This window comes from Condylura cristata, unplaced genomic scaffold, assembly GCF_000260355.1.
Source record: "Condylura cristata isolate star-nosed mole 26May11 unplaced genomic scaffold, ConCri1.0 scaffold00018, whole genome shotgun sequence".
Classification (NCBI taxonomy): Eukaryota; Metazoa; Chordata; class Mammalia; order Eulipotyphla; family Talpidae; genus Condylura; species Condylura cristata.
This window is the reverse complement of record NW_004567119.1, coordinates 37,575,688-37,599,071: the sequence shown is the minus strand read 5'-3', so window position 1 is coordinate 37,599,071 and position 23,384 is coordinate 37,575,688. Positions and strand designations below refer to the sequence as shown.

Sequence of the window (23,384 nt, the reverse complement as noted above, 5' to 3'; positions counted from 1 at the left end):
TTTTAATCCTTTACTCAAAATACATTTTTGCTTTTTTTTTTTTTAACTTCAGGGGAACACACACACTCACTGTGACAAATTTGAATAGACAATCCAAAGGAGAAAGAATAAAAACATCACTACTGTTGGATAACCAAACATTCTGATGTGGCAACTTCCAGACATTTTTAGTTTTGGAAAAATGAAACCATGCAGCCAATTGTAGAACTTGCTTTTTCAACTCTCAGCATTCAAGGTTTATATCCACTGGACTATAAAATACACTTTGTGTTCAGAGAAACACGAGCCTTCCTTCGCCTGCTGCCATCACTGATTTAACAAGTATTGCCTGGCGCTCCCGACAGGCATTCATGACCCTTCAGCTCTCCTCACCTAGTGGGACCCACCCCAGGGCACAGGCGAGACTGTGGGTGGGGGAGCCGGCTGGCCTCTGGCTCACTGAGTCTGTGCCAGAGCTGCCCCCACCAGACCAGCCACTCAGCCCCCGTCATGGCTGGTAGGGATGGGGGGGTGGGAGGGGAGGACGGGGGATGGGGGACGGGGCAGAGCTCACCTCGCTGCCGTGGGAGGACTCGCCACGGCTGGCTGGTGTCCGAGGGCTTGCTGGCTCCCTGCTCGGTCTTGGCCACCACTCGGAAGTGGTACTCGTGGCCCGGGAGCACACCCAGGAGGGTGAAGTGGTTGGTGTGGACACGGTCCGCCACCTGGTGCCAGGGCCCTAGCGCTGAGGAGCGGGTCAGCACTCTGTAGTGTAGCGGGACGCCCGCGGCCTCGTCCGGAGAAGGCTCCCACTCAGCCGTCACCGTCCCAGGCACATTCTCCTGCAGGTGGATGGGCCCGGGCGCTTGGGGGCTCCCTGCAGAATGGGGCACAGGGAGCCACATTTGGGACCACCCAGCAGCCACCCAGCAATGGCCATGGGGCTTCTGCTGCGCCCCTCCCCCAGAGTCCAGTGTGCTGGGGAATGCAGTCTTGTGGGGGTGAGGGGTGGGGATCCTGGAGCCACACAGAGCTCCTTCAGGGGTCACAATTATCTCAGAGGGGGTGGTCAGTGTCACCCAAAAGAGTCATGTTAGTTCACTTTGGTTTGTAGGTAAAGCAACACAGGGCATGGGCAGATAGGGATAAGACCAGGTCACAGATCTTCCAGATTCACTGATTATCGGTTCTATATTCCAGAAACTTCTCCAGGGGTGGGACTGTGTGAGAGGTACCTGGGAAAGGCAACCTTTAACTCCCACGAGGAACCCAGACACACTTTCCAAGGCTTTTCAGGGGCTGCCGTGGTGATTGCTTTTGCTCACAGACCCAAAATGAAGAGTCACTGTGGGCCAGTGAGGGACTGTGACGAACTGTCCCTCAGTTTCTGAGGTGGCAACAGTGAAGATGCAGAGCAAGGACTCTCCCTGCGTGTCCCACAACTCCTCTTCGAGAACCCGGAAAGGGCTAGTGGCATGGCTACCTGGCACAGCCAGCAGGTAGGACAGCTGAGGCCTGAGGCCAGGCCCAGGGGAGCCTCGGGGTGTGGCCTGGCCAGTATGGGGGCTCCACCCCTGCCGCCTCACCTCCCACCCTCAGCAGGAAACGATAGGTGGCCTCCTGGCCCTGCATGTCCCTCAGCACCACGGTGTAGAGACCACTGTCAGAGAGGCTGGCGGCGGGAACCAGGAGCTGGGTGAGGCCGTCCTCAGTGGAGGTCACACTTCTTCTAGGCAAGGGCAAGCCATCCTTCAGCCAGGTCACCTCAGGCAGGGGGCCAGCCTGGAGAACAGGAGTAAGGGACTGTGGGAAGGTATTTGTGGTGTGAGACACTGGAACTGGACTAAGGTAAAGTGGGGAGACGCACAGGAGAGAAGCCCTTCATGAGGAAACAACCTCTTCTGAGGTTGAGAGGGGATGGTAAAGTGTGGGGCTCCAAGTGGGAATGATTGGGTTGCTGGAGTGGTGAGGAAGCTGGGTGGGAGGAGTTGGGCATAAAAGGCAGGCGCCCTCATAGGTACCTATAGGGACTTCTGGATTTGATTCTGTAAGCAACGAGAAGCTTGGTAAGATTTTTGAAAACACAGTGAGATCTGGTCTGTCTGACCAGAATAGAGCAGCAACAGGGGAGGGAAGCATAGCTGGCTCTGTGGCAGGCCCATGTGGGGGTGACGTGGACGCCCCTGCAGGAGTCCAGGGAGGTCTCAGTGGTCTCCCTGGCCCAGAACAGTGGTCACCTTGGATGCAACTGTTGGAGAGGCCGGTCCAGCTGTCCCATGGCCATGTTGTCCAGACCCATGAGACCCTTGATGCTGGGCTCAGAGTGAAATGGGGGTGCTAAGGGTGCCCCACGGGGCAGTGTGATAAGTCAAGAACTTCACTCATGAAAGCATAAGGACAGAGCTGGGAATGCAGTAAACAATTGAGGTGAGTTACTTTGTCACCATCATTGACACGATTATGCTCTGATAGTTAAGAACATCTAATTTGGGGTTGGATACAGGTTGGCTGGTTGGTTTTTTATATCCAAAGTAGCAGGTTTATTATATTAAAAAAGGAAAGGAAAGAAAGAGATGCCTGCAGAGATACATGCGGTTAGGAGAACTGCCTACAGATGGGTTTGAATCTGGTTCTGCCACTTCCTACATGGAAGATGGTGATTTTAATAATAATAACAAAAACAACAACCATAACAGGGAACTCACACTGGGTGCTTTCCAGATGCCTGACACGATCTTTGTGCTTTCAACATTAATTCCTTGAATCCTCAGAACAAATCATTGAGATAAGTTGCTTTACTGCTCCCATTTTATAGTGGAGGAAACTGGGACCCAGAGATAAACATGTTTGTCCCAAGTCAAACACCTAGTGAGTGGTGGTGCCTGAATGTGACCACAGGCAGCCTGAGTTCCTAACCACCACTGCTGTACGTACAGAGACAGGTGCTGGGGGAGGAGCATCCTAAAGTCCTGGGGGGGGGGTCTATGCAGGTTGCAGGCTCCCTGAATTCCAAGGCGAGGTTAGGGAGAGGCAAAGTGGGTTCCCTGCAGTACCAGAAGCGACCACTAGAGGGTAGTGTAGTCACAGAGCACAACGGCCCCCCAGTGGCCAGGTGAGGGCTCTGCAGGCAGGGAGGACCCTCCTCCTTCCTCACCTCCGACCTGACTCCCAGGTCACTGACTAGGAGCCAGAAAGAAACAAGGGCTGAGTCTGGCTCCCCTTGACCACTTTGGGGTCCCCTCCCCACATCCCATTAGAGGTACTCACTACAAAGGGGACAGGCACACGAATGGGGTCCCCAGCTCTGACTGTCAGTGAGTCTTTTGCGCTGGAGTTCATGAGGAACTTAGGAGAGGCTGGAATACAAACAGCGTGTCACCTCCTTCCACAGTGGCCCTCAGGCCCAGGTCACCACCTATGGAGGGCTGGAACTGGGGTAGGGGTGCGGTCAGAAGGAAGGGGAGGCAGAGATGGGGGAGAGCCCTGGGGCAAGCCGTAGACACTGGTGGGGAGAGGCAAGCAGGAGAGGGGTGGCAGCTGAGAAAAGGAAGGCGCTGAGAGGGGCTAGGGTTCAGGCTGGAGAAGAGGACAGTGAAAAGCTAGCCCAACTCCTGTTTTGAGGTAACCATGACCTGAGACAGGAAGTGACAGGCCTGAACCCCAGTGAGTTTGGGGCGGAGCCAGGACAGATTCAGGGATTCTGGACTGCAGGAGCAATGCATCTCCCAATTAACTGCACCAAAAGTCAGGTCAGCTTGGGCCAAGTACCCAGCTGATTCGGGAGATGACAGCCGTAGGGGGTCACAGAGAGCTGGGGCGTCTCCTACCCTGACCCTGAACTGAGCACGAGCTAAACTTGAACATGAGCTGAGCAGCACATGTGTCTCTGAGGCCCTGCTTGGAACAGGCCTCCGCTTTGGCGTCAGTGCCTGGCTTCAGTCCTGGCTCTGCATGGGCCACGGGTGAGGCCCTGGACCTGTTTCTTCATCTATAACTTGGGAATAAAAACATCAACTGTGGAAAATTTGTACAAGTTGTCATGAAAGAAACATTCCTAAAAGGACCCTCTTAGCCCAATGCCTGGCAACTGACAGTCAGTGGATGTGACTTCCTGAGACCAGGAAGGAGCTCCTGGCTGGGTGATGGCATGGAGTCTGCTTGGGGCCCTCCAAGGTACCGGCGGGAGACCACTCACCAGTTCTGGGCATGGCTTGCACTGAGGTGTCCAGGGCCGTGGGAGGGCTGTGACCCCCACTGATCCTGCACCTGGCCTTAGGTGCATACCCCCTCCTCCAGGAAGCCTCTGATCATTCCACTCGATAACAACCTGCTTGGCCTCTCCCTCTAAACATCATTCCTGAAATCTGCTATTTGGGCTGATGGCTCCACCTGCGGATGAGAATTCTGTACCTTTTTATTGTGAGCTCTAAGCCCCTTGTCAAGACTGCTTTGTAGACCCTTGGTCTGTGCTCCTGCTAAGTAAGCTCAAAAATAACCCTCCCTAGCCACTCACAGGAGTTTGAAGCAAGCAAAAGTCGTGATGCATGTAAAAGGGCTTTTAAAATCACACAGAAACTGGGGACTACGGCAGCCTGGGGCCTGGCTGCAGCTCAGATAGAAGCATCATATACACTTCAAGTGATTCTGGTTCACTTGTCTGTGCCGGCAGATGAGGCACTGGGGTATTTAAGAGCTCGGACAGTAGGTGTTTCCAAATGCTCAATGAAGTTTGAGAACCACAGGCTTAGGACTGAGCTTCTCAAGCTTTCATTTGTATACAAATCAACCTGGGATTTTGTTTAAAATGCAGTTGCTAGTTCATAGGCATGGAGGGGATTTTGCATCTAACCAGCTCCTAAGTCGCTGCTGGTCCATGGCCAATGCTGAGTAGCCAGATCCCCGAAGGCAGTGGCCCACAGCTTACCTGCTCCTGGCCTGCATTCCTTACCTGACACAAGAGAGACAGGCAACAGAATGGGAGCCATGTGGCCCATCTGCATGGGCCTGCTCCCTTCCCTCTCCCTGCCTTACCACACTGCCCTTTCCAGAAGGAGCACTCGGATGTCTCTTAACAATTAAACATGTACCATGTTCTATGGCTGAGGGCCCTGTGGAGGTACAAAGGCCCTACATGTGTGTCCCACCTGGCCCAGCCAGCCAGTGCCAGCCGTTCCCACCCTGCCTGTCCCTGGAGGGCTGGTGGGGACTGAGTCACCCAGGACAGTGGCAGACAAGCTACAGGCCTTGGAATCTTTTATAGTGTTTGAAGTCTTTGATAGGTGTTTTATGGAATAAAGGTATTCGCTGCTCAACTTTGGCAAGTTTGGATCTAAGCAGGATAGGTTTCTTTGCTGCAGTGTTTTGAAATATCACATGTCCTAAAACATCTTTGATCACGGGACCCTTAGGCTGTTGTTCTTGAAATGTCTATTGGTGTTTCTCAGGTCTCTGAGGTTGCCAGCACTACAGGTAGGGAATTGTTCTTCTAGACTGGAAGTTTCTCGAGGGCAGAGGCCAGGATCTAGTCGCTGAGTCCTGGCACAAAGCCTGCCACCAAGCAGATATTGATGACCAGATAATTGGGGGTGAGGCTCTCCTGTCACCCCTCCTGGGCTGCAGGGTGCCAGCATCTCACTGGAGTGAGTGGACAGCTGGAGGACTGGGACAGGTAGGCCTCTCTGGGGACTGGCCTGTCCAGAGGCCAGGAATGAGAGCTCCTGGAAAGTTCTTGTAATCCCCAATATCTGGTCCCCTGGGCCTGCTTGATGTCAGTTAAGGGGCATATGCCCCTAACCTACACCTCACCCCAGAGTCCTTTTGACCTTCATCTTTAGTCCTCCTAACTATTTCCTTCGGGAAGGCCCAGCACCTCTGCCCTCTGCCCTCTGCCCTCTGCCCAAGGGCGCCGGAGCTTCCTACACCACATCTGAGGGCTTGCTCCACTTACTCACAGGGTCCCGAGCAAAGATGGCATCTGATGGGGGCCCAGGTGCTCCTGGACCAGAGAGAGTCACGGCCATGATGCGGAACTCATACTGGCAGCCCTGCCATATGTCCATCACGGTCCACCTCCTGTCTGTGAGAAGCCCCCACACACACATTAATTCCACCCATGGGACCAGGCCTTAGGGAGACAGACCTTGCCCTGACATAGCCATCTCCCCTTAGTCTGCCAGGTCTCCTCCAGGGGGAAAGGGCTCTTTGTGGACTGTCAGGGCCCCAGAAGCCCCTGCCAGTTCTGCCATGAACCCCCCGAGTGCTCTGGTTTTCTTGGCCTTGCAGGGTTATTGTTTTTTTTTTTTTTAAAAAAAAAAAAAGAAAAAAATGGAAGTACTAGGTCGTGGTGTTGAAAGAATGCTCCTGATTCATCTCCCCCTTTCCAGAGAAGGGGAAACTGAGGCCATGAGGGCTCAGCCCCTAGCAGCACAGCCCTGGTTAGATACCCTGGCTCCCGAGAGTTGGCCCCCCCATGGTGGGCTGAGCACCCCAAGCCCTGTCTCCCCCCTGTGAAACCCAGACTGGGCTTTCCTGAGCTCTCTCTGATCTGAGAAAGCAGTTTCTTGGTAACAATTTGGAGTAGGGGGCTTCTCCCCACTTAATGGATAAGGAAGACAACTGAGATCTAGAGAAGTGAAGGGGGGTGTCTGAAGTCAAGGCCAGGTGAAGAGGGGCCCGACCTGAAACTGGTATGAGGCCAGGATTCCTCAGCCTCAGCACTTTGGACATTTTTAGCCGATAATTCTTCATGTGGGGAGGTGGTGGGGGGTGCGGGGTGCTACCTGTGTGTGGCTTGGTGCAGGGTGTGGAGCAGCATCTCTGACCTTGGCACATGACATGTGTCCCCCTTTAGTTACAGTGGCAAGCAACAATGTCTCCAGATGTCACCATGTGTCCTCCAGGAGCGAAACCTCCTGGGTGGGACCCATCTGGCAGGATGAGGCCACAGGATCCTGCAGTTGGTGGGGGGAACGGAGTGGGTCTGGTTTTGGGGTTCAGACAATGGGGAGCCTTGCTGGGATGCTCACCAGGCACAGGCTGCTTGTTCACTGCTGTCCAGGTATTGCTACCCCGCTGGCGCTTCTCAGTCAGGTACTCTGTGATGTGGGCACGGCTCGGTCCCCGGGGCGCTGCCCAGGTCAGGGCAGTGCCCTGGCTGGAGGCCGACAGGGTGGCTGGGGTGGAAGGGAGCCCGGGGGCAGCTGTGGCAGAGGAGGTGCTGGTCAGTCAGTGGCTGCGGCAAGGTGCCAGCTCCCAGGAGGTCTCGCGGGAGAAGTGGGGCCACACTCTCTTTCCCTGGGGCGTGTCAGGGATGGGGTGCTGAGCCACCTGTTTTGGGGCCCTGTTCTGGCTGCCTTGGGCAGGAATGGTAGGAGACCAGAGAAGCTCTTATTCTCTAGGAGCAGAGCCATGCCGGGCATGCCTGCAAGATGTTGCACATTGGGGACAGATATGGGAACAGTGCCAGTCCCGCTCGGGGTCCTGAGGACACTGCCTGCCCCCCCACCCCGAGACCCCATCAGCCCTGCCTCCTCTTCTGGAAGCCGAGGCACAGGCTGCTTGTTCACTGCCGTCCAGGTATTGCTACCCCACTGGCGCTTCTCAGTCAGGTACTCTGTGATGTGGTACGGCTGGGTCCCCGGGGCGCTGCCTAACTAGGAAGCCGAGATAAGCCATCTCCATCACACCCTAGAAGGACCTCAAGCCCCTGGCCACTATTGGTGTCCCCAGCTTCTGGACACAGTGGGGAACCCAGGAGTGTTCGTACCCCAACCCCGCTTACCCACTCACCCTCAGGAGCCACCAGCACCTCCTCAGACTCCAGGGCCTCCCCGGCCCCCTCGGCGCTCACCGCCCGCACACGGAAAGCATACTTCCTGCCCCGCTCCACGCGGGCATCCGTGAAGCTGGTGCTGTCTGCAGGGGGCTCGCCCACCCTCCGCCATGCGCTCCTGCCCGCCTGCCGCCTCTCCACCACGTAGTGCTGGACCGCCCGGCCCCCGTCATCCTGGGGAGGCCGCCAGTGGAGGCAGACCCCGGCCCCCTGGCAGTCCTGCAGCTCCGGGGGACCCTGTGGGGGCTGGGGCCGGTCTGGGGACCCACCAAGAGGGGAGAAAAGGGGCATTAGAGGAGCAGGGGTGGGTGGTGCTGGACATCTCCTCTCAGCAGCCTGCCACCAGGATGTGACGTGACTGCACCATCCTGACTGGTGCCCACCACCCTGGGGCTGGCACGGGCCGGTCCTACCTGGACCCCCACCCAGCCTTCTCTTCACAGAAGCACAGCCAGCCCCTCCTCCCTGCGGGACGCCTCCCTTCACTTATCTAGATGTTTCTTCCAAGCCAAGCTGAGGAAGGGAGGGAGGGGGACTTGTGACAGCATGCAGATAAAGATGGAGCCTGGCTGGGAAGGCCTACTGGGGAGTGTTGGGGGGTACTTCCAGGGCACCTAGGACTTGCAGGGTGAGCTGGGCCAGCGCAGAGCCTCCTTCGTTGCTCAGTGCCACGCTGTCCTGGCCACGGTCCTTCCTGCTGGTGCTGGGGAGGCCCAGCTGAGTGAAGCTGTCCCCGAGGGTCACCTGGGCCCCCCTGCTGCTGCCGACCACCTGGGTCCCATCTTTTCTGCACACAGCCTGAACAGGGAGATGACTCTGGAAGGGGATCTTCACTGTTGCCAGCTGCCCAGCCTTGACCACCAGTGGTTTTTCCAGCTTCTCTGTCACCTCTGCAGCAAGGACAGTGGGGTCTAGGGGTATACAGGATACAGGGCAAAGGAGTCAAAGGAGGCCCAGGGTAAGGAAAGAAGGTTCTAGAGGAGGAAGTTTGGGCTGGGGTAAAGATCCCTTTGCCCACCTCATGAGAGCTACGAGAGGCAAGGACAGGTTCCATCTGCAGCAGGAGGGACAAAGTGGGGACTTCTGGACACTGAATAGGGAGGGGTGGGCTGGCTTTTTGAAATCATCTCAGATTGAGGTGAGATCAGCCACTGGCGGCAGAGCAGCCTGCCATGTGGGTGTTAAGCAGAGCAGAACCCTGATGAACGACTGCTGGAGGGAAGGGCAGGGCGGGCCTCACCAGGGCCGGTCGGGGTGGCCTCACTCTGCTGGTCTCCGGCTACACAGGTGGGCCTCCCGGGCTGGGCCCCCTGCACACCGGCACTGCGGAGCCTGCTCCTGGGACCGTCTTGCTCGGAGATTCCCTCCTGGGCACTGAGCTGGAAACAAGGCCGAAGCAGGCCCAGTCATCCCCCCAGCCACCCCCCGGGCCCACCCTGCCCCTCCCTGACCCGGCTAGCTAAGCAGGCCCTTCAGAGTGCAACTGCAGCTCCGTTGCAGAGTGCAATAGCAGCGGGAGGGCACCTCAGTGTGGCAGCGAGCGCTCGCTCAGCCCCGGAGCCAGCAGCTCATTTAACTGTCATCGCTGCCTGAGGCAGGTGCTGTGGAGAGCCCATGTCATAGATGAGGAAGCCAGAGGCCGCACAGGGGTACGTGGCAGAGGTGGCGCCTGACACCAGTGGATGCTCAGGCCTGTGTCCCAAACCACTGGGACATCCTTCCTCTGAGCCAACAGCTAGAGTGAGGCAGAGGACGGTTGAGGGGGCGAGAGGGCCTGTGTGCTTGGCTGAGATGGCACGGACTGAGGGTAGTAGGGTGGGAGAAATCAGCAGGGGCTGAGACAGGAAAGGCATCTGGGATGGTGGAAGGAGGGCCAGGGACACACCGAGGTGGGAAATGGACGGGATACGGATCCACTTTTATTGTAAACACGCCATGTTGGCTCTTTAAACTCCTTCCAGGGTGGGCATATTGGTAAAATGAAGAATCTTTCTTGCAAAGACTCCCCTCTGCTCTGCTTTACCCCTGTTCCTCTCCATTCCCAAGATGCAGGGTGGGGGTGGTACCTTGACTCCATCCTTAAGCCGAGCTCCAGGCCCCAGGTCACTGGTGAAGGTGCAGGAGAGCTGAGTGGGCTCCCCCTGCTGTACTTCCATGTCTGTTAGGCCCTGGGAGAAGTGGCCTGTGGGGGCTGGACAGGCACGGAGGGGACTGGGAGCTTGTCATCTAGAGACTCCCCAAGGCCACACCCCCCAGCCGGGGCCTACACTGTGCCCAGGAGAACAGCACACTCAGCCACTGCCAGTAAAGCCACACCGCTCATTCTTCTCACAGAGCCAAGAGATCACAGGGACCTGCAGGGTCTAGGTGGGTTGGGGGCTTAAAGGGAAGTCTGGGTGACCCACACGCAGTCAACAGCCATCCTAAGTCCAGTGCTTTGGACCTAGGGTGTCAAGGCTGATGCCCAGGAGACTTCTGAGGGCTGCAGCCTGCACCCCACCTGCTCAAGAGGGAAGAGATTGCTTCCTGAGCTGGGAAGAATCCCTGAAAATGGGGGGCCCAGGCAGAGAAAAACTCTTGGACTGGAGGCAGAATTGGGACCGACTCACTGAGGCACTCCCGTTTCCAGGGAGCCAGCCCCGCTGAAAAATACCTACCTGGGACCTCCTTGGAGAATCGGTGAGTGTCAGGCTGGCGTCTGGATCTGGGAAGCTGGGCGGCATTCCTCCCCTCGCTGTAGACCCCCAACCTGTCCCCTTTGCTCCCTCTCCTGCTGCCTAGACCACTCCGGGGCACCCCACTCTGGCCTTCATGAGGGGCCTCCTCCAGGGGCCCTCTGTTCCCTTCTGCTGGCGGCTGCCCCATGCCTCTGGCCTCAACTGCGCCCCCTCTCCTTGTTGCTCCAACCTCGGCCTCTGTCTGTGTTTGATACCGGTTCCTAAGTGGGCCGGGCCTCCTGTCTGACCTGTCAGACTCTGCCTTCCCTCCCTCGTTCTCCGTTAGGGTCCCCAGATCTTGGGTCTTATCTTTCTTAGCCCCCAGCACTCCTTTTCTTCCTCCCTGTCCTTTACCTAACTGAGAGCCCAAGCCTGATCTGCCTCCAAGGTCTTCTCTTCCAAAGGGGCCATCTAGGCCTTCCCAGGCTCCCTGAGGTCCTGAATCCCCAAGTTCTGGGGTGAGGCCATTCCCGCTGTCAGTAGAAGTCCCATTATCCAGGACATCTGAGTCCCCTGGGCCACTAAACCTGCCCCTTCCAGGTCCTGAGTCTTTGCTCCCCAGGTCCCAGGAGGCTTGACACCCACCCATTTCTTGGTCTGAGCACCTTCCTGGCTCCCTTGAACCCCCTGACTCCACGTGAGCTCCCCTGAAAATGCTGTCTTTCACCTGCAGAGAACAGGAAGCCCTGGAGCTTGTGGGTGGGTCCCCACCTCCTACACCGTCTGGGGCCCAAGCATGGGTTAGCCCTGGCCCATCAGTAGACCCTAAGGGCCACATGCCCCTTCCTCTGAGTACGCTACTGCTGTCCAGAGACTGACCTGCCCCTGCTGTGCACCCGCCTCCTGCTCCCAGGCTGCCTCCTCCCAGCAGTGAGTCCCCCCAGCTCAGAGGTGCTGATCCCCCCGAGCCCAGATCTCTGGGGCTCTCTGCCATCCCAGGAGCCAATTTCCAGCTCTGCTCATGCCCATGCTGCAGGGCTGTCTCCAGCCAGGCCTGTTCCTCCACAGCCCTCCTGCCACGAAGAAGCCCAGAAGCCTGCACAACCCCTGCTTGTTCTGCATACCACCGCTCCCTCCTGGGCGGCTTTCTGTCTCCAGGAGACCGGGGGACCCTGGAGCCATCTTGCTGCTCTCTGGTGTCTGCTTTTCCTTTAGACCCAATGGCCCCCAACTCCTCAGGGATTCCTGAGAGTCCAGAACCTGCAAGACCATTCTTGGAGCCCTGCCCATCTGAAAGGCACTGTTCTCCCTGAGACCCCAGCACCCCCGAGCCCCTGGGGCTGGCCCCATGTGTTGGGCCATCTGCAGTGGCCAGCGTTGCGTCTAGGTCAGGGCCCACCCCAGCACCTGACCCCTTCCCCAGGCCCGCTCCTCTGCTCCTCTCTGGACCACGCTCGGCGCCTGAGGCACCGTGAGTCTCTGCTGACGTGGCCCTGCATCCTGACATCTGCTCCGCGGTTTCATGACCACCAGGTATCCCCTTAAATCTCACGCCAGCCAGTGAGCCTGCTGCTCCAAACACCCCCGAACTGTCTCTAAGACTCACCTGCCTGTCTGGCCTTGTTTCCCCAGGTGTTTCCGAGCCTTTCCTATAGCCTGTCCCACTCCCTGACTCCACCCCCCTAGTGCCCTCCCAAACACCCCTGTGGACTGCCTCACTCCCTAATGGAGTCCTCCCAGGACCCCCTAAGCCTCTCTGATGACCTTCCTCACCCCCTGACCTAATTGTCCCAGGATCTGCAAAGCCACCCCAATGACCTGTCTCACCCCCTGACCCAGTTCTCCCAGGATCCCCCAAGCCACCCCAATGACCTGCCTCACCACCTGAACCCATTCCCTCAGGACCCCCTAAACCACCCTGATGACCTGCCTCACCCCCTGAGCTGACTGTTCCAGGATCCCCCAAGCCACTCCAATGACCTGCCTCACCCTCTGAACTGATTCCCTCGAAACCCCCTAAACAACTCAAATGCCCTGCCTCACCCCCTGACCCCTTTCTCCCAGAACCCCCAATACCATTTCTATAACCTGCCTCAGCCCCTAACCCCATTCCACCAAAGCCCTCTGAACCCTTTCTAAAGACTGCCTCACCCCTTGGCCCCGGAACCCCAGACCCAAGACTCCTTGACCCTCCTCTGTAAGCTGTTTTGGCTCTAGTTTGCAAAGACCCTGGGATTGCTGCTCCATCCTCACCACCCAGCACCATGCCAGACCCAAAAGGCCACTGGCTCTCAGAACCAGCCCAGGTGTGAGGAGCAAGTGTCTCGGAGTGCCTGGCCCCATCCCCAGAGCCAGCTGCGGCTCCAGAGGTTCTGGCACCAAGGCTGCTAGTCCCTCCCTCATCTCCCCCCTGACCTTCTGCCATCAGGGAACCTGGCTCCTCAGCCTCTGGGCCCCCAGAGCCATCTTCTGGGCCTCCTTCTTCCATGGGCCCCAGAGTCCCTGCAGTTCTGGAGCCTCCATTAGCTCCAGCCTGACCCCAAGGCCTTGTTTCTATAGGAACCTCCAGTTCTGCTCCCCCATGTCCACCCCCATCAGTTCCCACTGTTGCAGAGGTACTGGAGACACCTCTATGTCCACCCCCCGCTGCCCCAGAAGCCCCTAGGGCGCGGGTGGAAGTGCAGCACCCCCCAGGGCTGGCATCGCTGTAGCCTCTGGATGCACCCTGGTGCTTCTTGGCTTCACCCAGGAGCACCCCACCAGGGCCACCTGCGCCATTCTCAGGACTAGCAAATCTCCCCAAGTCCTTTCTTGCAGGACCAAACCCCAAAATGTGGTCTTTGTTCCTAGACCATATTCCCCCCAGCGCCCATGAGCCCTGCCTGTGGGCACCCCCTCCTGCAGATTCTGCTCCCCCAGGTGCCACAGAAGCGATGCTACCACCAGCACCATGGCTAGATCCTGTCTCTCCTGCCAGCCCAGCCCCATTTTCAGGACCTGTTCCTCCAGAACACCCGACTCTCTGGCCATGCTTAGATTCTCTCCCTCCTGGGCTGCCTACGCCAGTCTCAGGGCCCAGCTCACCCCTGCGTCCCTTCGCTCTGGCGGTCCATGACCCAGCCCAGAAATCAGGTTCAGAGTCCTTTGCCCCTGGACCTCTTAATCCACCCGTGTCTCCTCGTGTCCCCTGAGGCCCCTGAGCACCCAGGCTAGGAGACGCAAGTAGCCTGTGGCTTCCTGCATCCACCCTCAGATCAGACTCCATCAGCCCAGCTACCAGGGTGTTGCCCACACCTCCTTTCCCTCCACCAGACCCCAGCACCCCAGGCTCCTGATGGGCCCCAGCCTTGCTGAGCCTGGGCTCTGTGTGATGCCAGGGACCTGTGCTCTCAGACTCCGCTCTGCCAGGGCCGCCTGCTCCCCTCTGGCCTGCGCTCTGGCCTTGGGGCTGCTGCTGGAGGCTTCCAGACTCAGCCCCTGCCTGGCCCAATGCCCCTGTTGTATCCCGGCCCTCCATTCCTCTGAGCCCCGGTGTGCTTCCCTCATGGCCCATAGGACCTCCTGGGCCTCCAGGGCTAGTTTTGTCGCCACTTTTCTCAGTTCCAGACTCCCCTAGACCTTGAGTATCTGCCTCCTGCAGCAAACCTTGAGCCTTGGGACACCCTTGCTCCAGGAGAAATGTTCTGCCACTGGATGTCTGCAAGTCCTGGCCTGTAGACCCCTGGTCTAGAGACTCCCCTGTGTCCCTTGTCTCCCCACAGTCAGCATCACTGCCTCCCATGGGGCCCCAGCAGCCAGGGCCCACGCTGGCCCTGCAGTCAGGGCCTCTTCCCCCAGGAGACTCTGGGGCACCAGGTCCTCCTGCTCCCTTGCTGTCTCCAGCTTCCCGGGGGCCCATACAGCGGCCCCACCCAGCCCCCCCGGTCCTCTAGCTCCTCTGCTTGGACCGTCACCCTCCTTTACCTCTCTCAGGCGCTCCTCCTGCAAAATCTTCCCCATCCCTTCTCCTTCTGACCAAGACACCACAGAACTAGACTGGGGTCCCTGCAGGGCCCTGTTTTCTATCCCGGGTGCCAAGCAAGCACCCCAGAGAGGTTCTTGGTCTTGTCCATCTGGCTGACTCCCACTGTCCTCTCTGTACCTCTTTTCTTTGCTGTTGCTCCCCAGTCCTGCAGTCTGAGGGGGCACGGACCTGGCCTCCCAGCCTTCTGCTATGCCCCCCCAACTGTCCTCATCTCTGTCTCTGCTGTGATCTTGCTGCCGCCCTCCCATGAGACCCAGCCCTGGTTCCAGGCCCACTTCTTGTGGCTGGGGCCTCCCTGATAGGGAAGCTCCCTCTGTGTGGGGCTGATTTCTCCCAGAGAGAGTGGTTCTGTCTCCCTTGGCTTCCAGAAGGCTCTTGCCCATCTTCCCAGGCCCACAGGCTGAGTCAGCTGCCCCTTCTCTCCCCACCATGGAGCAGCCATGCTCACCAAGGCCACTTCTGGCTGGGCTGGCTACGAGCTGGGGTCCCACTCCTCCAAGGGAGCCCCCCCTGGATCCCTGCTGTCTGCGCTTCCCTCCCTTGCCACTGACGTGCCTGGAATCTTCTGCTTCTGAGGCTTGGGCTCCTTGTGCCAGCAGCTGGTGGTCAGCTTTTGTAGTAAGAAGACCTGTATCCTTCCCAGCTTGGGTAAGAGGCCAACACCCCATAGAGAGAAAGAGGAAAGATCCACGAAGTCAGGTCAGGGTGTTTGTCTGCCCCAGCTTCCCCCAGGGCCATCGGAAGCCAGAATGTGCTGCCTCATTCTGGATAAGTCCCATCACCACCTCCTCCAGGCCTACACTCAAGGGCACACCATCCTGCCACACAGTCCCTGAGGTCTGTGAGCCACAGACACTTCCTTATCGAACTCCAATGAAGAGCTGCATGTTTTCTAAAGGTCTCCTTGCTCTCTGCCTTCCTTATGAGTATCCAAATTAGTTTCCTGGGATCACCTTCAACTCAAAGCCTTACAGGGGTTTAAGGATGCTCTTTGGTCTGGCTCAAGGTTATCTCATCCATGAACTGGCCCCAGAGCCAACAGGGATCAGTGGCTTGAGAGTAATTCCAGAGGCCCATGAAGACACAGCTCCAGAGGTCTGGGATGGCGGGAAAAGACTGCACCTAGTGGGTCAAGGACAGGTCTGAGGGGCCCATCCTGTTCCCTGAGAGTAGGGGAGCCACCAAGTTTGCCTCATTGCCCCTGACCTCCTCAGGCCCTCCCTGGCTCTGAAGCCTTGCTTGGGTGGAGGTGGGGAGGGAGAGGAGAAAAGCACTCACCTTCAACCACCAGCCAGGCACTGGATGTGTGGAGCCCAGTGCCCAGTGAATACAGGCCCATGTCTGAGAGGCTGGCACCCCTCACCACCAGGCGGTGGGTCAGCCCATCGGGAGAAACGAACACTTTATATTTGGGGCTGGGCTGGAGTGGCAGATGCTGGAAATGCCAGGTTGCGTTGGGGCATGGGCTGGAGAGGGTGCACTCGAAGGCAGCTTCGCCCTGCTCCTCACAGTGGGCCTCAGCCAGCGGGACCAGCACTCTGGGGGGGATGGCTGCCGGGAAGCAGGAGGGGGCGTCAGTGTGACAGTCTGACCAAGTGGGGCGGGAGACCCCAGGTTCACATGAGCTCAGCCACAAACTCCTGTGACCCTTGGAGGGGTCACCTTCGTCACCTGGGCCCTTCCAACCCCCACCAGCAGGACAAGTCTCTGGACACCTCCCCCTTCCTGCATCTTCAGCTTGATCGGCCCAACCTGATTGCTCTTTCTGAGTTACCCATCTGTAGCTCCCTCTTCAGGGCCCCCCTTCCCCCCCCAAAGCCCCTCTGAGCTGGCAAGTGCTCGGGTGATGTGGTAGGGGAAGAGGGAGGAGGGGCCGTCCTGGAGCAGCATCCCAGGGGGGCACAGGAGTGTGTCAGAGATGCTGGTGTGTGGGCTACATCAGAAAAGAGCAAGGGCCAGCGGGAGGCTGTGAACTCAGTTTGGATATGATCTGAAAATGTCGCTGGCTGTAAAGGCCTGTGACCAGATTGGCAGGTGCCATGTTTGTCTGTGACTGACACACAGCAGAGACCGACTCAGCCCAGATCTCCCAGGCCTTGGACTAAGGCTTTTGGACAAAGAGACCAAAGGGTGTGCATCCTTCTCCCCGACTGTCTTTGCCACGGGGGCCACGTCACATTAATCTTCACCCTACGTGTGACACCCACATGGCACCCCCCCAGGCCCCGCACCCTCAAACTTTGGCAGGGAAGCCCACGCACCAGCAGCATCTAGTTTTGTGGAGAAGACCTCAGCCCCCTCCACCTTGACCTGGTAAATGCCGGCATCCTCAGGCTGCAGGTCCCGGACCTGGAAGTGGTAGCATTTCCCCAGCCGCCGCAGACAGTGCTTGGTCTGGTTGTCTGAGCCGTAGGGGATCATCTTGCCATCCTGAGACCAGAAAAGGAAGAGGGGGTCCAGGGTCTCAGCAGCTCCCCAGCACATTTCCCCCACTGGCCCAGGCACCAGAACATATGTTGATGAGGGGGCAGGTGGGGTTACAGTGGGGAGGGAGCCAGATCGGAGGACGGGAACTGGAGTGAGGGGTGGAGGCAGGTGAAGGCTCGAGGGCTGTCCTTGATGCTCAAGAGGTCAGTCATCGCCAAGGGTTATGCAAGAGGCGCCTGGGGGGCCATATATCGAAAAGCAGAGTAGAACTAGCCAGTCGCTATGCCAGGCTTGCAGGGAGGGGGTGCACACTGATGGTCTGGAGGCTCCGGCACATTCATTTAGAGGAACTAGGGTCCTGTCTGAGCTCTGTGGAGCTTCAAAGCCCAGTGATGGAGACACCGGCCACTTACACTAACCACATTTTCTGCTGGCCGAATAGTCACCATGACCCCGCCCACTGTGTGCCTGGTACTGGGGACACATGAGTGAATAAGACAGACTCCTGCCCTCAGGGAGCTCAAAGTCTATGGAGAGATGACAAATAATCGGCACCCTAAGTAGACAATAGTGTACATGTAAGTATACTGTTAGAAAGGACTAGAACTAGGGGAAAAGGAGAGGGAGAGAAGATCAGAGTTCCTGAGTGTGGGATGGGCTGGGGGATAGAGTATCTCCACGGGGTGTTCGAGGGGGTCTCAGGGGGAGTTGGGTAGGGGTGGGGGGGAGTGAGCCATCCTTGTGGATAGCAAGGGAACAGAGAGATTTAGGCTGGGGGTGGGAGGGGCAGGATCGAGGGACTGGGAAGGGCGGCGGGCAGAAGCAGAGGTGAAGGGAGGGCAGCTCATGTACCATCGCACTGATCATTTCTGTAAGCCAGGGGACAGCTCTAATAGCCTCGTTTCCCAAGTAAGGAAACAGAGGCACCAAGGAGCTAAGCTCTTGCCTGAGGTCACACAGCCAGTAAACGGCAGACCCAGGATAAGACTGTGGCCCCTACACCTGCCCCGGCCCCTCTCCCACTCCTGGAGCCCAAGGATTTGTCACATCTCTGCAGAGAGAGCTCAGAGGGGCTGGGGTACATCTTCTCAGAACACTCTTTCTGCCTCCAGGCTTTGCTGGAGAGCCTGGTTGCTCAGTAAGAGCTAGAGGTCTCTGTGGAATGTCTTGGGAGTGGGGGGTGACTTCACTCCACCCAGGAATTACAGAAGATGCTGCAAACTCTGGTTGTTCCCACAGGGGTCCCATGGGCCCACAGCTCCTCCCAGACCCGAGGTGTTTCCACCAGATCCTCCCCAGCAGCCCCACCTGCCTCACCTTATACAGGTAAACCTTGTTTTCAGGATCCTTGATGTCCAGCTCTAGGTCAAATATCGCAACGCCCTCCTTGGTGACCTTGAGGTGTCTCAAGTTGGAGACAGTGTTGACGTACTGGGGACAAGAAATCTATTGGGGGGCTCACTGGGGAGTCTCTGAAAAGCCATCTGACACCCCCATCCAGGCCCCAGGTCCCCGATACCCCAGGCCCCCGATATCCCAGGGAGCACTTTAAAAATGAGTGACTTAAGCCCTCTAAAAAAGGAACTCCAACAAGAGACAGCAGGTCAGGCAGGCAAGCAAGAAGGGACCCCAGGTGTCCAGGTGCTCTGAGGACATGCAAGGGGTCTTTACTGATCACTGCTCCCCCCCGCCAGTAGAAAGCAGAGCACCCCTGTGCGTGCCCGGCTGCTGTGTCAGAGCAGGGGAGAAAACCTGATCCCCATGTGGGAGGTCTGATGAGCCAACTCGCTGTGCGGAAATCTACTTCTAGCATGTTGAAAATTAGCCACTTTGTGTGTCCAGAAGAAAAACCAAAGATAAGGTTAGACACAGGAAAGAACTTACTGCCCAGTTTATAGGACTCTGGGTAAAAACGCTAATGGGAGCGAGACTGTCCTGTCCCCTGCAGCCTTTGAAAACAAGCCAGGCACCCAGCGCTGGTGCTGATGACAGTGTGTGATGACAGTGTGGATGAGGATGGAGGTGACAGTGGTGACAACAATGATGGTGGTGACCCAGCTGACTGAGCCCTTGCTAAATGTCAGCCACTGCACTGGGAGCTTTAAGTTCATTCCCTCATTCCTTGTCTCAATAACCCTGCGAGGTAAGTAGCACCTGAGCCTCAGTTTACAAATCAGGAAACCAAGAGGCTCCAGCTTTGCCAAAGTCCTAGAGTTGAGTGTATGTCAGAGCAGCTCCAGGTCGTCCCTTGGAAACTGGGTCCTGAGATGGATACTGACCTGGGATTCCAGATCCACCACACCCTGGGCCTGGCCACCCTGGGCCGCCCCAACACAGGGCCGCCCCCCCCCACCCACGGGGGCCAGGTGCCAGGGCTGCGGGGCACGAGGTTACCTGCGCAGCGGTGTCCACCTGCTCACGGCGCATCTCACACAGCCTACGCAGAAGGCCCCGGAAGTCCACGATGCCATACCGCAGGCAGATCTGTTCATAGTCTTTCCGGTCCGCAGCCATCAGCAGCTGCCACACCTGCTCAGAGTTCATCTTTTTCTCTGGGGCAGGGGGCGGGGCCCTGGGGAACAGGGGCTGTATAGGTCAGAAGCCCGGGGAGCCCCAGGAGCTGGTTTTGGCACCCCAAGAGGCCCTGGGGCAATCCCCTGTGCCGCGAGGGAAGGAGGCAGAGCCTGGGATGTGGTGCTGGCCAGTGGGGACAGGGAGGACCCAGGGAGGGCTGCTTCTGCCTTGCCACACGGCTTTAGCTCTCAAGGAGAAGTCTTTGCTCCAGTGGGCTTCAGGCCAAATTGTCTTTAGTCAGGAAGGGGAGGATCCCGCGGGTGCCAAACATTATTTTCAGGTAGAGCCTTCTCCCTGCTAGTGTGATGCTACCCAATTCACGAATCATTCAATAAGGCCAGTGAGATTTTTTTCAATTTACAGGACTGATTAAAAAATGTCTTAATCACTGTTCTAGCCAGGCACCTCATTTTGTAGACACGTAGACGGGGACCCAGACAAGAGCGATGCTTAGTTCAAGGTTATGGAACTTAGAAGACTTAGAGCCGGGTCTACGCTCTTCCCCACCTCACACTCCTGCCTGCAGCCTGGCTTCCCCGTGTGCTGAAGGGACCCGCAGGGCCCTGCCCAGCTCTTGTGGAAGTAGCGGGAGACAAGGACCATGGGCGCCTCCAGCCTCCTCCCCCACCCCACCTCTGACAGTCCCAGACCCACCTTTTTTTCAACATCTTCCGAAAGTCTATCAGCGACTTCCTGAGATCTAGAAAAGGAGCAGGACTGAGGCCCCAGTGCCAGAGTGGGGTTCCCAGGGGCTCATGCAGGCCTTCTGTCTTGGAAGGAATGTGTGGGGGTGGGAGATGCCCCGAGGATTGTAGCTGATAGTGGACTCTCCAGAGGTGACTCCGCTGGCCTGCGAGGATTCCTGAGGTATTATTGGGGGGAGGGAGGGGGCAGGAAGAGCTGGCCTAATGGAGAGAGCCAGGCAAGGCGTAGCACATTCACCAAAGATCACCTACCTTCCTGGGGTTCCTTGTGCTTCTTCCAAGTCTTCCGAAAGCCAACTGCACCATCAGGGGGGAGATGAAGGGGTTAATGTGGACAGGCAGGGAAAATGGTCCCCTGGGAAACAGTCTGCATGGGGGGCCCTGACCTCCCCTCTCCTCTAAGGTAGCCCCACAAGGTGGTTGAGCAAAAAGGGGTGGAATTGGTGTTTCACCATCCAAAGCTTTGCTGCTGAGAACCTTAGCATGAAGGAGGCTCCATCTCCTACAGGGGAGGCCCCACACATGTCCATGGGGCCAGGGAGGTGGCACAAGTGAGGGAGGAGGCCACCCCCACAGCCAGAACCACTCCTGTGGGGACAGCTGCTATTTTACTCCATTTCAGGGTCCAGGCCACATAGAGCCAAATGTGGCAGGCACGGCCATTTGACCCCGCAAACATTCCACATTGTCTTCATCACCTACTTCCACTAGAGAAGCTGGAAAGGCTAAACCTGTCTTCCCACATTCCCTGCAACTAGGAGGCCAAGGGAAGCAGGAGTCTCCAGGGACTTTCTGAGAAGATAGGGGGTGGGGAGAGGGGCTTTTTAGAGAAAAGAAGCAGAGGGAGCTGGGAACTTCTTTGTGTCCCCAACCCCCATGGCCTTGAATGTGAGTAAAGTTTGGACCTGCAGCAACCCTCTGACAACCGTGAGGAGAAAGGGTGTCCATGGAGCCAGATTGGGAAGACTGGCTTCTAGTGATAGATGGAGCCCTGGGCACCATCTTACCGTGAGACCCAGGAAGTGTCTTTATTTCTTGGGCTACGTAGTAGGACTTTCTTTCACTTATAGGCAAAAGCATAACCAATTGAAAGTAGCTGCTTCCTCAAGTGATATCAGCCTTCCAGTTATTTAGGGTCATCAATTTAAAAGATTTTAAAAGAAACAAGCAAACAAAAGGCCAGAGAAAGGGCCCTTTCTCTGCCCTTTCTATTACAGGTCTGCCCGCTCTGCTATTGGCCTGTGAAAGCATCCTCTAAGGTGGAGAAACTGACACCCAGGGCAGGAAACAAAGCCCAGTGACAAGTTCATAGAAGATCCAGGAGCAGAAACTGCTCCACTGGCCAAAACTCTCTCAAAGGATCAGCAGCCGACATCTGCCTAGCACGCTCCTTTTTAATTCTTAGGAACTGGTATGTAAATAAAGGGCCCTCCCCCCACTTCTCACCCTCCCACCCAGTTGCACGACCTCTGATCCCTCTGAGCAGAGGGCCAGGGCTGAGGCCTTGAGACTGATGAGGCAGGGCTGGGGGAGAAGCAGGGGAGCCCACCTTCAATAACAGTGAGCCTGGCAGTGCACACGGCCTCTCCGTACACGTTGGTAGCTGTGCAGCGGTACAGGCCCGAGTCCTCGCCGGTCAGCTTGTTGATCTGAAGAGAGGCCAAGGGTGGAACTGTTTATGAGGCACTTGTCAGGGGTGTAAAGTCATCTTTGTCTCACAGCCCTTGCCAGGAAAGACAGGCGTGTATCTGGACAGAGCGGGGATGTGCCAACTCTGCCATCAGGGCAACCTTCTGCAGCAGAAAGAGCTTGTTCTGGGGGCTTCTGGAGGCTCAGGGGCTGAATACCATTGCTGATTTGTGTTACAGATTGTAAAACCTGGAGCAAATTACCTAACTTCTCTGCCCCTTAGTTTATTTATGAGGATAATGACAGCTCAAGAAGCAGCCAATGGACAAGAATAAGGGACTTAATCTACATCAGAGGGTTAGCTCAGGGTCGTGCTCATAATGGTGGCTGTGACCGTCACTGACACTGACCGACACAGCTGAGAGCTTGGTGTGACTGGTGCTGGCTAGACGCTTGGCAGAAGCATTTCATACCATTAATAACCCCATAAAGTAAGTACTGTTACCACTCCTTTTTACAGGGTGGGAACAGAGGTAAAGAGAAGTATCTTTCCAGGGCCGAGATGGTAGCTCAGGCATCAGAAAGCTCCATTTCTTAGGCTCCAGTCCGCATGGCTCCCTAGTTATCAGCAGAGCTACCTGGGAGTCTCCAGGTGGACACCTGGCAAGCTCATCTCCAACTAGTCTCTCACTCCTGAGGGGGTCGGGGCCACGGGGAACCCTTCAAGGAACAAGGAACAGGGAAGAAGCACGGAGGGTGACCCAGAAGACCTCGGTCCCTACCTGCAGTGTGTGCTCCTTGCTGCCGGGGCTGGAGACCTGGTACTTGCTGGAGTTGCTGAGGACCCCCCTGGCACAGTGCCAGTGCACCTGGGGCCTGGGGTCGCCATGTACCACAGCTCGAAAGATGGCATTTTTGCCTGTGACGGGAAAAGGCAAGGAGCTTGACAACTTGGGACAGGGTGACTGTCCTTTGTGGAGATTTTAATTTGGGTGTTTCACTGCCCCTTCTGAGAAGGGTGCCAGGACCCTTGACCCAAGGGCTCCTAAAGGGCCATGGGGACAGCAGGCATCCAGAGATGGTCCCTGGGTCCCCCCCCCCCCGGAAGGGTGCCTCTGAATTGGCCTTGGTGTAAGGGGAGCAGGGAGAACTTGGGGTGGGGCGGCATGTCCCTTTGCACACCAGTGGAATAAGGAGTCTGAAGGCCTCTCCCCGACTGGGGAGGGGTGATGATGACTTCCACACGGGGGAGGATGCCTTGGAAGGAAGTGGCTTCTCCAGTCCAAGTGCTGGTCCTCAGGCCCACGGTTTTAGGCTCAGAAAATCCCCCCATGCTGCACATTTGACCAGGAAGCTGCTCATTCTTAGGGATCCCCTTAGCCTCCTTCCAGGAAAGTCTCCGTAGAGAGCAGTCTGAATACCAAAGGGCCTCCCCCAAATTTGTCATGATCTTGTTGGCTGGGAACTTGGACTAAGGTTAAAAAAATAGAAGTCAGGCTCTCCCTGGTGGTGCAATGGGCTAAAGCACCACACTATGAAGCTCTCAGAAGCCACTGCAG

At 57.2% G+C, this 23,384-nt stretch overlaps 1 protein-coding gene across 1 annotated transcript in view; it reads right to left on the bottom strand.

Annotated features, from left to right (window-relative positions):
* The window catches only part of IGFN1 (immunoglobulin-like and fibronectin type III domain containing 1), a 39,825-nt gene that overhangs the window by 15,122 nt on the left and 1,319 nt on the right, over positions 1–23,384 (bottom strand). The window contains exons 3-22 of the mRNA XM_012726781.1: positions 22,608–22,744; positions 21,746–21,845; positions 20,449–20,493; positions 20,147–20,192; positions 19,313–19,490; positions 18,236–18,349; positions 16,753–16,921; positions 15,770–16,042; positions 15,087–15,134; positions 10,468–10,587; positions 9,877–10,001; positions 9,051–9,189; positions 8,425–8,721; positions 7,768–8,067; positions 7,005–7,178; positions 5,931–6,055; positions 4,175–4,250; positions 3,247–3,335; positions 1,566–1,761; positions 554–856 (exon numbers count right to left, since the gene is read on the bottom strand). Of these exons, the coding sequence (XP_012582235.1) occupies positions 554–856; positions 1,566–1,761; positions 3,247–3,335; positions 4,175–4,250; positions 5,931–6,055; positions 7,005–7,178; positions 7,768–8,067; positions 8,425–8,721; positions 9,051–9,189; positions 9,877–10,001; positions 10,468–10,587; positions 15,087–15,134; positions 15,770–16,042; positions 16,753–16,921; positions 18,236–18,349; positions 19,313–19,490; positions 20,147–20,192; positions 20,449–20,493; positions 21,746–21,845; positions 22,608–22,744 (3,054 nt within the window). The remainder of the gene's footprint in view (positions 1–553; positions 857–1,565; positions 1,762–3,246; positions 3,336–4,174; positions 4,251–5,930; positions 6,056–7,004; positions 7,179–7,767; positions 8,068–8,424; positions 8,722–9,050; positions 9,190–9,876; positions 10,002–10,467; positions 10,588–15,086; positions 15,135–15,769; positions 16,043–16,752; positions 16,922–18,235; positions 18,350–19,312; positions 19,491–20,146; positions 20,193–20,448; positions 20,494–21,745; positions 21,846–22,607; positions 22,745–23,384) is intronic.